This window comes from Equus quagga, chromosome 3 (assembly GCF_021613505.1).
Source record: "Equus quagga isolate Etosha38 chromosome 3, UCLA_HA_Equagga_1.0, whole genome shotgun sequence".
Classification (NCBI taxonomy): domain Eukaryota; kingdom Metazoa; phylum Chordata; class Mammalia; order Perissodactyla; family Equidae; genus Equus; species Equus quagga.
In genome coordinates, this window is record NC_060269.1 from 118,586,528 (window position 1) to 118,600,517 (window position 13,990).

At 34.0% G+C, this 13,990-nt stretch overlaps 1 protein-coding gene across 1 annotated transcript in view; it reads left to right on the forward strand.

The window, feature by feature from the left end:
* The window catches only part of LOC124237451 (gamma-aminobutyric acid receptor subunit gamma-1-like), a 68,439-nt gene extending 54,995 nt beyond the window's left edge, over nt 1–13,444 (forward strand). Inside the window, exons 8-9 of the mRNA XM_046657078.1 lie at nt 3,178–3,389; nt 13,175–13,444. Of these exons, the coding sequence (XP_046513034.1) occupies nt 3,178–3,389; nt 13,175–13,444 (482 nt within the window). The remainder of the gene's footprint in view (nt 1–3,177; nt 3,390–13,174) is intronic.
* The last annotated feature ends 546 nt before the right edge of the window (nt 13,445–13,990 follow it).

Sequence of the window (13,990 nt, forward strand, 5' to 3'; positions counted from 1 at the left end):
TTTAAGCTGAACTCTGTCATAATAATTACTAAATTAGAGAGGGGCCAGCCCGGTGGCATAGTGGTTAAGTCCACATGCTCCATTTCAGAGGCCCAGGGGTCGCTGGCCTGGACCCCAGCCATGGACCTACGCACCACTTACCAAGCCATGCTGTGGCAGGCCTCCCACATTATAAAGTAGAGGAAGATGGGCACGGATGTTAGCTTAGGGCCAATCTTCCTAAAAACAACAACAAAAAAAACTAAAGAAATAAATGTCTAGAAGCTAAGTTCTGCTTTAGTTTTCCTTACTTTATGAAATAGAAATGTAGTCATATTTTAGTAAAGTGAAATTTAATACAATAATTGATAATGAAATCAAAGCTTTAAGATTTTTTTTGTTGGGATGGAACATAATTATGGCAGCTAGGAATATCTTTGGAAATCTACCTTTGTCTGACTATGAGAATGTTGTGATTTACTAAGTTATCAGAAAACCAGTATACAAAGCAAGAAAGAGGGAAGACTAGTGTTCACTGAGATTATTCAGCACTTACCATATATGCAAAGCTTTTTAAACATAGCACTGTTTTAAAAATAAGCGAAGCAAAAACTGTCAGGAATAATGGGAGAAATAGACAAATCTGAAATCATCACTGGACATTTTAATACTCTTTCTCATTCGTTGATGAAGAAATGAATACACGAAAAAAATCAATTAATTGTAGAAAATCTGAATGAAATTATCAACTACTTGACCTGACTGATGTTAATGGAACACTACACCCAACTACAGAATGCATGATATTTTCAAGAGCATATAGAACATTGACCAACATCTCAATAAAATTCCAAAAACTAAAATTTTCCAGAGTATTTTTCTAACCAAAACGAAGTAAATTAAAAATCAATAAAAGTAATATAGACAATAATTTATTTGGAAATTTAAAAATGACCTTTTAGATGCCCCTTGGGTCAAATAATAATCAAAAGGGAAATTAGAAAATATTTCAAATTGAATTTTAATAAAAATTTAACATATAAATATTTGTGAGGTGCAGGTAAGGTGTTGCATAAAGGAGAAATTATAGATTTAAAATGTTAATATTAGAAAGGAAGAAAGACTTAAAATCAGTATTCCAGGTATCCACTTTTAAGAACAAATAAGTAAAATAAATACCTTTTATATAAATTTATTATAGTACCAAATAAGATATTACCGTGCCAGTTTTTTTAGATGGGAGGCACAGAGGAGTTAAGAAACTTCTCTAAAGCCACAGGGCTAACAGACGGGAGCATCAGAATTTGAACCTAAATTTGCCTTCATGACTCCCAAACCATCATACCTGTGTCATCTTTAAGTTTTTTTTTCAACCCTAAGTGATGATGAAAATAAAAAGATAGGCATGTAAGAAGAATTATTAGGGCACGTTTCAACAGAGACGAGGAAAAGAGGTGGCTATTGCCTTCGTCATCCCAAAGAGACCCTTTCTATTTTTATTTTCATCCCAGGTATTTCCACGCTATGAATAATTGGCGAAATTAATAGTCATCTGGCATTTTATTGAGTACTTTTTAGAGAGTAGACAATTATGTTCATGGGGCCATATTGCATGTGACAAAGAATGAGAATTATGGCAGTTTAGATAAGAAGAGATAAAGCATGTGCAACTGTGAGTTGGGAGGCTAAAACTAGAAGAGTTAAGAACGGCAAGAAGGCCATGGGTAAAGAGAAACAGACACCCCCAAGGATATACACATAGGGCTGGGGCCGAGGGTGATATCCTAATTTTATATGCTGAATTCTTCAAAATATGAAGATTTCCTCTGTGCTTTTAAAATCTTCCGTTGATGTAATTTTGCCTGTTTTCCTTACTTAAACTTTGAGATCAAAAAATAGGTTTAATTCAAGTTGCTGTGTAAGAAAACACTGTACTAGTTTGGAGTAATTTTAACCATGTGTGGCAGAAAACCTCAAATCACCATAGCTTAAATTAGGTAGAGGGGTGTTTGTTTTTCATTTAAAAAGTCCAGAGGGAGGAAGTCAAAGGGTGACTTCAGGCTCCTTGGAGCTTTCTGCTGTGTTGTGAGTGATTTTAATTCTCATGATCATCTAATTTTCTAAGGTGGCTGCTGGTGCTGTGACCATTGTATTCCAGCAGAAAGCTATGAGAAAGAGAGAAAGGAGCATTTCCTGTCTCGTTAATGCCATCTCTATTTTTTAATTGAGAGATAATTGATGTATAACATTATATTAGTTTCAAGTGTACAAAATACTTATTCAATATTTGCATATATTGTGAAATGATCACCACAATAAATCTAGTTAGGGTCCATCGCCATACATAGTTACAAATTTTTTTTCTTGTGATGAGAACTTTTAAGATCTACTCTCTCAGCACTTTTCAAATATGCAATACAGTATTATTAACTATGATCACCATGCTATTCATGATTTATTTATTTTACGACGGGAAGTTTGTACCTTCTGATTCCCTTCAATCGCTGTTAACGCCATCTTTCAGACACGTTGTTTACATCCTTGTCTTAATCCTCCTTGGCTAGATCTCAGCCTGCGGCCACACATAGCTGAGAAAGGTGACAAAGAAAGTTGTTCTTCCAGACAGCCACATGCCAGCGAAAAAGTGGGTGGTCTGTTACTAGGAAGGGAAGGATGGGTACGGGGAGTCAACTACTTGTGTTCCACTGAATTTAGATGATTAAAACTCATACAGGGGCCAGCCTGGTGGCTCTGCAGTTAGGTTGGCATGTCCTGCTTCAGCAGCCTAGGGTTCGCTGGTTCGGATCCTGGGTGCAGACATGGCACCACTTGGCAAGCCATGCTGTGGCAGTCGTCCCACATATAAAGTAGAGGAAGATGGGCATGGATGTTAGCTCAGGGCCAGTCTTCCTCAGCAAAAAGAGGAGGATTGGCAGCAGATGTTAGCTCGGGGCTAATCTTCCTCAAAAAAAAAACCAAAACCAAAACCAAAAAACTCATACAGACACAAAGAGCACACTGAACATAATGTAGCTATGGTTACCGGCACTTTAATTTTTTTTGTAAATCACGAGTAATCACATCCTTTTGTTTCCATTGTTAATTTCCACTCATAATATTGCCTAATCCCGTGGAAGAGTAAAAATAGTCTGTTAAGTAATTTTCCAACTTCTGGTTTTTTTTCCCCTCCCTCCACAGGTATCACTACAGTTCTGACTATGACAACTCTGAGTACAATCGCCAGGAAGTCCTTACCTAAAGTTTCTTATGTGACTGCGATGGATCTCTTTGTTTCTGTTTGCTTCATTTTTGTTTTTGCAGCTTTGATGGAATATGGCACGTTGCATTATTTCACCAGCAACAAAAAAGGAAAGACCACACGAAACAGAAAGCTAAAAAATAAGGCCTCGGTACGTTAAAAATCTCTATTTTTATAAACAGCAACTCACTATTAGAGATACTGTTTTAAATACTCATGTTATATTTGCTTAAAGTGATACGGACGCTTGAGGTACCCTGGCAAAAGATAAATAAAATTAAGGTGTAACTGGAGACCCTAGCATTGCCCACCAAGAAAAGAGTATTTATATTTCTCCTTAGGAAAGACTCTCGGACCACCCATGTAAAGAGTGGCTTCTTATGCTGTGAATTTTCCCCAAGCGGTAGATTCTTTGGACCTAAAAAAATTATTTAAGATCTCTCTTTGATCCTATTTTTGTGTTAGGATTTGCACTTTCAACAAGTGGACCACAAAACAGAGATCTCTCTTTAATGATAGTGTTGAGCTATGTTCGAAAGTCATAGCTATAAAAATTTTTTTGTTTTTTATATATTTGTATGCTCTTACTCCCCCTTCCCAATCATATATTTACCTTAACTTATAGCACATCAAATTGGTATATTAGAATTGATTCTATTGCTTCTAAGATACGTAAGTGTTGAATGATTGACTATAATTTCTTGTTATAATGGTAATTATAACAATCTTTAAAGTAATATCTAACACTTACTATGTATGCCAGGCATGTCTCTAAGTATTTTACATGTGTGATTTCATTTATGCTCATACGAATACAAATTCAGTAATTTACACAAGGACGGCCCTAGGAAGTGAAGGGTCCAGGACCCAAACCCAGGTCTTCTTTGGTGTCAAAACTTAAGCTTTGTATTTCCTGTTCTCGTAAGACTCAGAAAAGTAGCTAACTGTTTATCTGATACCAACAACGAAGGCATTTTATTGCTGATTTTAGTAATTATTTTAAAAAAATTTGTTCCAAAATATCCAAATAAATGAGAACGTATAAAACAGCTATGTGTGAGTTGTAAACTTGTAAACCTACCGTAGTGTGTATATATTGAGACATAGAGTTTTCCATGTTAACTCCTAACTTTGTAAGTTTTAGGATTCTCTTTCCTCCCTTCCCCCATTTTTCATTAGTTTCTTCATAAAACTTTGACATACTTTTAAATTATATTTTACTTTTCATGTTATACTCCAGGACCAAACCCTTGTATACTTACTTTAAGATTGCCACAGTATTCCAAGAAGGCAGAGAACATTGCTGGCACATTCGAGACTTACATTGTACAATTACCCTGTCACTCTCTCGATTTGACACTATTTTAGCTTATCCATAGGACATATTATGGCCCCTGAATAGACAAACCATCAGAAGGCAATTATTTCAACTTTAATATCCATTTGCTAAATTTTTAAATAAAGAAAAACACAGGTTTTCTGCTATTTTCCTCTGATCAAAGTCTAGCATCCTCTCTGAATTTTCCATTTCATCATTTACTCATCTATAGCTGTGTTCAACTACTGCCTTGAAAATTTTGCTTTTGGAAATTGTGAATGAAAATTTTTGGAGTAAAAATAATTCACTTTAAAATCCAGGCTGTGTACAATCTCACATGGATTCTCTAATTTCATTCTATGAATATATAATGTCTGTACTATTATTACATTAGCTAAGGGCACTCAACCAATAAGTGGCTACACTAGGACTGCAGCTGATTGATTTGAGTCCAGATCATGCACTTGCAACCACGTTACCAGACGTTGCATTTACTCAGAAAGCTGAAACATGGGAGTGCAAACTTTAAAATTATGATGTTTATTTAGTCATTCATTCATCAAATATTTTTAACAATACCCATGTTCTAGACACTGTTCTAGAATAAGTATTTAAGAAAAAAAAATCTATATGTCAGTATTTAAAATTTAGCATCAAGCTCCAGAAGCAAAATTCTAAAGATGAAAAATTAAGGAATAAAAATTAAATGAGAACGTTGAAGCACCAAATTGCAACTATCAGAAGTTAAATAGACTACGCAGGTCCGAAAAATGTTTCCTTTAGAGCCATCCAATATAAAATTCTATCGTCTTTTCTTTCTGTTCAGTTATGTGCTTTATGAGCTCTTTGGATACTAAATGAAACTGAGTGAAAAACTGGGATCGCTAACCAAATCTGACTCACTGCCTGGTTCAGTGGTCATACGGTCTTGCTAATCAGGTAAATCAGGACGAACTTTTATGAAGAATAGACAGTTCTGCTTGCTGTTGTCTCAAATGGTCTACTTAAAGGGCTTTGTGGAATCTGTGTTTTTCTTCTGTTCCAGCCAGGACAGTCAAATGGACAATCTAAATACATAAATCTTGCAGCATCTTGCCTTTACACCTGTTTCAATTGTTTGTGAGTTTATCTTCCTCCCTCTCTCTCTCTCTTCCTCTTTCTCCATGCTTCCATCTCTCCACTTTCTTTTATAGGCTCAAAATTCTGAGTAGTTTAAAATCCAGCATTTTCCCTTTTCTTCTCTAAACTATATACGGCAATAGGTCAGGACCAAAGACCTTGACTAGAGTCACTGAAGGGTCAATATGTCTGTTATTAAGCAAAACTAAAACTCCCTTCTTGACCTCTCTTTGACTGCTTTACTGAGAATCCCAGAGCACTCCAATTTATTTTCTTTAGGAAGAGGTGGTATTTGAGCACAATAGACTTTTAGCTTTAATGAACCCTCTAGAAGAGCATAAATTAATAAAGATGCTTTCTACCTTACTTTCCACATGATATATTGGACCCTTTCTCTCTCTTTCCTTTTCTTCCTCACTCTCTCCTTCTCCCTCTCATCCCTTCCTTCCTTCTGGTCTTCCTTCTATCCTTTTTCTTTTATTTCTTCATTTCTTTCTTTTTCATTTTTTATTATAAATGTCAATGAAATTTTGACTTGGTCCATATTTCCATTTAATACATTTTATGGTGTTCTTATTTCTATTCATTAAGAATATGGGGGCCGGCCTGATGGTGCAGCAGTTAAGTTCTCACATTCCACTTCGGCGGCCCAGGGTTCACCAGCCCGGATCCCAGGTGCAGACCTACACATCCCTTATCAAGCCACACTGAGGCAGGCATCCCACATATAAAGTGGAGAAAGATGGGCATGGATGTTAGCTCAGTGCCAACCTTCCTCAGCAAAAAGAGGAGGATTGGCGGTGGATGTTAGCTCAGGGCTAATCTTCCTAAAAAAAAAAAAAGAATATGATTCAGGTATGTTTGTTTCAATATCTATTTTCAAGATAATCTAATAAGTTAACTATGCTGGAGCATGGAATCAAGATCCTTTATGGAACAGATAAAGATCACAGAAGAGCAATTGTGGTCAACCAACCAACTAAAGAAAAGTTCTTGTTGAAACTCAAATATGCAGCCCATAGCGGATTAGAAATCTCAGAAAACCATGTTACACTATGTCAGGGGCCCAATATATCCATTTGAGGATAGAATTTATGTGAAATCTCTCAATTTAAACTGTAAAATGATGGAAATTTATTTTGCCAACCAGGGACTAGGCACTTTGGAAAGAATAATGATAAAATGTATTCTCTGCTTTCAGGGGTCTTTAAATGCAGTTGTGAAAAAATACATTAGAAACATAAATGTAAGGTAATAAAGTATAATACAAATAGTTCAGTATAAAAATCAAAAGTAAACAAAGACATTATAAGGGAATTAACAATTAGATGACTGGTTTCAAATACCTTTTCAGAAATAGAATACTTCCTATAAAGAATATAAATAAAAATTATTTTTAAAGGAGATGTTCCTATTGAAATAGAGACAGGTACTACAAAGTCTGACTTATTTGGCCTATCTTTTGCACCGAGGAAATCTTGAGACACCATGTATTAAGGTCTATGAAACACTGACTTAGCAAGCACACAGTGTTGAGAAGAGGCTATGTCACAGTGGGCCCCAGTGGAGTGGGGTGGCTTTCTTTCATTTCAAGTGTAAATAGGGTATTCAAAAAGCACGTAAACTAATTCTTCCAAAGGGAATTTGACAGAGAAAATTACAGAGAAAGTGTGACATTGTTGAAGTAGATCTTTGAAGAATGAGTTGCAGTTTTCAGGAGAACAAATTAGGAAGAACATTTAAGACAGAAGGAACCATGTGAGCAGAGTTGAGCCTTACACGTGAGAATAAACAGTAGACTGGTATAAGTCCCAAGCTGTGTTGCCCAATACAGTAGCAACTAGTCATATATGGCTAGGTTGCTTCATTTAAATTAATTAAAATTAACCAAAATTTAAGATTCAGTATCTTAGTACCGTTAGTCACATTTCGAGTGGTCAATAACTACATGTGACTAGTGGCTACCATATTGAACAGTACAGATAGAGAACATGTCTATCATCACAGAAATTTCCATTGAACAGTGCTGATCTAGAAAATAGGAATCATAGGAAGGAAAATAGCCCAGGTTTATGATAGAAAAATGGTTTATGGCCAAGATGTAGAAAATCTCCAGTACTGTGTAAGAAATTTAGGTTTTGTCCTGTCAGCACTGGTAAGCTGTGTATGTTTTTAAGTAAGATGACATTTTTATATATGTTTTTGAAATATAATCAGAAGTAGCATAGTGTATACACTTGAATGGCAAAAGAAGCGAGGAGATAAATTTGGAGACTATTGCAATAGTTCAAGAAGTAATATACGACTGAGAGCCAGAACCAGCACATTAGGGTGGAAATAATGTGTGGAAGGGTTTGTGTTTTTGCTTTTTGTTTCTGCTCACAATCCCTGCAAAGACAAGAGCTTATTTTCAGCCAGTTGCATACCTATATGAATAAACATTTGCCTACCTTTCAGAGTACTGAAATAATGAGAAGCTATATCAATATACTTTTTCACAAATTATAGACCTCCCTTCCTATAATAGTATTTGGCAAAGTTCCCAGGAGTGATCATTTGATCTCGGTAAAATGTGAAATACAGCAAGAATGTTATTTAAATGACTTTAAAGAGTCAGTGGATGTAGGATGTTTTCAACAGATAGAGTAGCCATTTAATATCACTTATAACAATGGTCATGTAACGCTCCTCTCGAGGCGTGTAGGTCTCCCCAACAATAGCTCTCCTTCTACCTTGATTTCCAGATAACACTCCTTCATATTTCTCTTCCTACTGAAACCGCCATAGATTATTGCAGCTGAAAGGGACCAGATTAACCATGAGTAAAAATTTCATCTAAAAAATTATTTTAATAGTAATATATATACAAGGTTGAAACACATGAACAAATCAAACAATGTCAAATGTACAAAGGAAGAATAAAATTCTCTGCCCTGCACCCTTGGTCTCAACCATTAGAATTAACCACATTTTAACCATTTCCGTTTTTACTTTCCTCTGATGATTATTTCCATTATACTACTAATTTTTGAAGTACCGAACTTCAAAGTAGTTACAACTCTTTGGTATAAATGAAAGAAAAATGTAGCTTGCCCATTGTCTCCTTCCCGTTCTTTTCTTCAATATTTTATCTTACCATTAATACTTATTATACTGATTAGTTTAAAAAATTTAAACAGTACACTTAAATCTCTACTTCTTAATTCATTATTATGATTAATTCTAATGCCAATCTGATTATTATTTCTTTGTCAGTAAACCCTTTTCTTTTCTTACCTAAAATTTTTCATCATCATTGGTTTCCCCAGGGCACAAACATTTTCTTAATGATTAGTACACTTTCTGTTTTTTGACCTCATTCACTTCCTTGTTACTTAATATTCCTATCTCTTATTTCGGAGAATTTTCTTGATTCTTTATTCCAATTAATTTCTACTTTCTCCTGTAAAATTATTATTAGATGAATTTAGCCCTCCCGGGTTAATAATCCACGTATTCCAGATTTTCTTTTTATGATGTTTTTCGTTGACGTATTTTTTTCTATATATTATGGGAAACTTCCTCAAGATTTTATCTTACAATGCTTTAGTTTTTTTTAAATTTATAATAACTTGAATTTCTGGGAACTCTTATTTTCTAATTGTTCTCCCTCCTTTTTTCCTTAAATGAACACAGTATCCCTTTAAGTATTTCTAAGTGAATTAATTAGAAAGTTTAATGATCTGTTATGTTTCCTGAAATATTAGAATCAGTAATTATAGCTGTTCATTTTCATTTTTTTCTTTTATGTTGTTGGTTTACCTAGAAAGTTCTTGGCGATTTCTCTCCAACAGGTCCTGCAAACTTGGCGCATAACTGATGAGTTTGCAACTGTGGGATTTCACTTTCATGTGTGTGTGTGGGGAGCATGACATCTGATTGCTTCCAAATGTACACACACACTCTAAATGATGAGGAGGATATTATAGGACATTCCAATATGAGCTTCAGGAGCCCTAGTCCTCCCCGGGGTAGAGTGAGGTTATTTATTTACTTATTTTAGAAGTTATAAAGTTCTAACCAGGAGCAAATGCCAACCTGTCAGCACCTCTTCTTCTCTGCAGGCACAGTAGAAAGCTAGTTCAGGAGATGGGCCTTTAGCCAATGCCATGGTTTCCATTCTATCATTCTCATTCTTCCTGCCTTAGAGTGAGTGTCTCTGAAGCTTTGATGGGAAGAATAGCTCCTATCCGCCTGAGCCTCTTCTGACATTTGGCTTCTTTTGGTCTACTTTATCTGTTGGCCTACTGCCATCTGTTCTTTGTCTTTCAAAAACTCATCACAAATTCTGACGTGCTGATTGGCAGCTCAGCATCACCAAGATCCATCCTATGTCTATATTTAACACTGATGTGGATTTCGTAATTTTTGAAATCCTGACTGATACTTAAATGAGATTTTGGGGAAGTGGAGTGGAGGAAAACCTGTGGTTAGGTTGGCATTCTCATGTGCAATGTGTTAAATGGGAAATTAATGATAGTAATAATAGTATTTCATAATATCAATAACATGACCTTATAATGTTGCTATTCATATTAGTAATATTTAACAGTATTAATGACATTAGCATATTATATAAACAGTAATTATAATATGTAAATATATATATAAAATGATTTGTACGTAAATGTTTTACTAATTAATGATATTTATTTGATAGTAGTATATCTTAAAATATATTTTGTATATTTAACTATATTATTAATATATAAGGAATATAACATTTAATATATAACCAGACATATATGTATCTTTAATAATGAGAATAGGATAAATTTCTCAAAATGTTAAATTTAGCTATATTTTTAAAGACCTTTCGAAATAACAGAAAAATGGCGTATTCTCAAAACTATATCATTCAAAATAAAAGAAAATCCTATTCAATTATATCATTTCCTTTTATATCACTTAAATTCATTTATTTTTATTTTTTCAATGCTTGCATTTTGAAGGGCAGCAGGATCTTTACTTGAAAGATTATAAGATGAGTAATATAGTTACACTTCAGACAAATAAGGTTTGGAATATGTATATTCTTCCAATTAATCTCTCAGTGGTTTCCAGGTCACAAACCTGTGTGTCAAAAGTATTTTATTTTATTGACACTGTGTCAGCTCTTTGGACGTTTTTCTCAGCACATATTAAGTCTATTTCTGTTCACATTCATCATTCGTTGAAGTGTAGTTTCTGTCAATTTATGAATTTGTGGTGTTGTGGGGGGCAGCAGGAAACTAGAAAATTGTCAGCTGCAAAAAAGCTCTCCATGATTTTGACCACCAGCGATTAGTCCATTTTTTAAATGAACCACTTGCAGTTTTTCTCCATTTTTGTGCCCTTTAATGTTTAATCATCCCTTTCATGAACAATTGATATCTCCAATAAACACATCATCTTTCCATTCATGGCCGTGCTGAGTGATATATAGAATGCGTTTTATGCCATATAACCTTGAAATTGCCAACTAACAACCTTGTATTTTAATCACTTTTCACTCTGACTAGCATTTGAACATATGCTATTTAAGTATTAAGTGACAAGGAAATGAATATCAATTTGTCTCATTTTTATACATAATTTTAGTGCTCCACTAAAATTTAGGAGTTTAGTCAGGTATCCTCAAATGTCAACCTCAAAAGATCTGTCATTAACATTTAGTAATATACTGCCTCTGCCTTTTTGGATACTTCTAGGCAATGGATCCTGAATTTATTTGTGTTTATGGCATTGCTCCTTATCTTCGGCCTGCACATTTTGTCTCTAACATGGATATTATGACTTGTATGATGCATTTATGTTTTTAAAATATCACTAAATGTGATCATTCGCTTTTTTGCATCTACTGAATGTTTAATATTTAGCGGTTTGGCTTCTATGTTTCCTTTTAGGAATAAAATAGGTTTGAATATAGGTCCAAATTTTAGGAAATTCTCATTTTTTGCATTTAATTTTTAAAATCTTCTCCAAGCAATATTTAGTTTTCATGGCTTTGAGATTTATTTATTTCAAAACTTAGGATGAAAAAATTTATAAACATTTTCATTGGAAAGAATTTAATATCAGGTTAAAAAATTTATAATCTCAGCATTGTATTTAATGTTTAGATAACAAAACTACTGACTATAATAAATTTTGATATTCTCGTCTTAAGATACCCCTGAAATATGTGGAAGTTCTGAAGGATGAAGAGTTATTAAATCTGACATCTTTACTCATATTTTACTTTCTTTTTTATTTGTGTTAATTAACGTGGTTTTTTCCAGTAACACTTTTGATGAGGTCCAGGTTGTTGTTATTGTTGCTTATTTTAGAACATATTTTAGAGCGAATTGTGATATAATCCTCTTTAGGAATCAATAATAGCAATGGCAATATCAACAACAATAAGTATCACCTATTGCAGCTAAATACTTGCTATGTTTCCGATATTTTACTTGGTGCTCTATATGCATCATTTCATTTAGTCATCAAACAGATCTACGTGTTGTTATTGCAAGCTTTGTATAGCAGAAGACACAAAGTGACATTTTCTGTTCAAGGTTATTCAACTCTGCTGGGCAGAGCTGGAATTTCAGCCCAAGCCTGTCTGACTCCAAAGTGATTGCTTTAATATTCCGTAGCAGCCTGGCCTCGCTTGATTTTTTATGTTTTTAAAAATTCTGTTTATTGTTTAAGTACTATTCAGAGCATGGTTATCATAAAATGTTAATTTGATATGTGTCCCAAATACTCCTGATAATAATAGTAGCTATTATTATCGGTCAAAGTGGAACACGGATCATTTTACATAAGTTATGAAATTCATCACAGCCATCACAAAAATTAGGTGCCAATGTAATTCCAGCTCTGAGGAGAGCTACACCGGTAGAATGAGCAGAATTTTGAACACCAATTGTTCCCAAACCTGACTTTTTAACACCTGCATGTTCTCTCTCCTAAATATGATGCCTTGTGCTTATCCACTATTACAAACCCCATATCTTTCTTATTCCTTCACAGTTTCTCAAAGTTTTCTGCCTTACCAAAATGTCATCTTTGCTGTTTGTTCTCATTATTACTAAAATAATCAAAGTCCATTATATTACCATAGCAAACGAATAGATATTTATAGCATGTAAATGTTTTACTGTCCAATATCAGAAATATACAGTTTATTCTCATTTTAGAATTGGATTCATGACTGACAATATTTTAGTAGATCAACTTTCTAAATGTATACAGTATATTTCATTTTCAAAAGGTGTTTTTTTTCTGCTTAGTCTTTGGAATGTAAAATAATATTGTTACGTGTTACAAAATAAATTATCATCTAAAAACATGGTAAGATTGAATACCTGTTTGATTTTTGGAAAATAAGAGTATTTTTATTGTATATCAGCCTCTTAGGGTTTGCCTTGAGGGGACAAATTGATCTTTCTTCATGCTTTTTTTTTCTCTCAAAACTCATTTCTTATTTTACTCAGATATCTCCTGGACTCCATCCCGGATCCACTCTGATTCCAATGAATAACATTTCTCTGCCACAAGGAGAAGATGAGGACGGGTATCAGTGTCTGGAGGGCAAAGATTGTGCTAGCTTCTTCTGCTGCTTTGAAGACTGCAGAACAGGATCTTGGAGGGAGGGAAGGATACACATACGCATTGCCAAAATTGATTCTTATTCTCGAATATTTTTCCCAACAGCTTTTGCCCTGTTCAATCTGGTTTATTGGGTTGGCTATCTTTACTTGTAAGTTCTACTTACTAGGCGAAAATCATAAGCAGTCTGACTGAATCCAGCATCATCTGCTGTACTTCAATAACATGAAGTGTAAATTTAACACGCAGGCACCAATGTTTAAAATGTGAGTAGTATTGTAACTATTTTAAGGCTTTCGTAGGCTTTCATATTTTAAAGCTTGCAGATTAATTTACTTAAATTTATGTAAACCAGATTAGTTGCAAATTTCAGTATATTAAAATAGCATTATATATTTTTACTTTAATTTGCCTTATTTTACTTATATCCTATTAAGATTTCAAATTTATGAGTTCTGTAATTCATATTTAAGAGATGGAATAATTTTAATACATATTTTATTTAAATATAATCTACCATTATTTGTAGTGAGGGCCTATTCTAAAGCATAATGTTTATGTAGTAATTTTTTGACTGGAAAATATCGTTAGCGTTTTTTTTTTCACTTGTTATTTGTATGCCTTGTTTAGAATAGAGCTAGTTGAAAACATAAAACCATGATTTCCTTGGATTTATTCCCAAGATGTTTTATTCCCAAGAA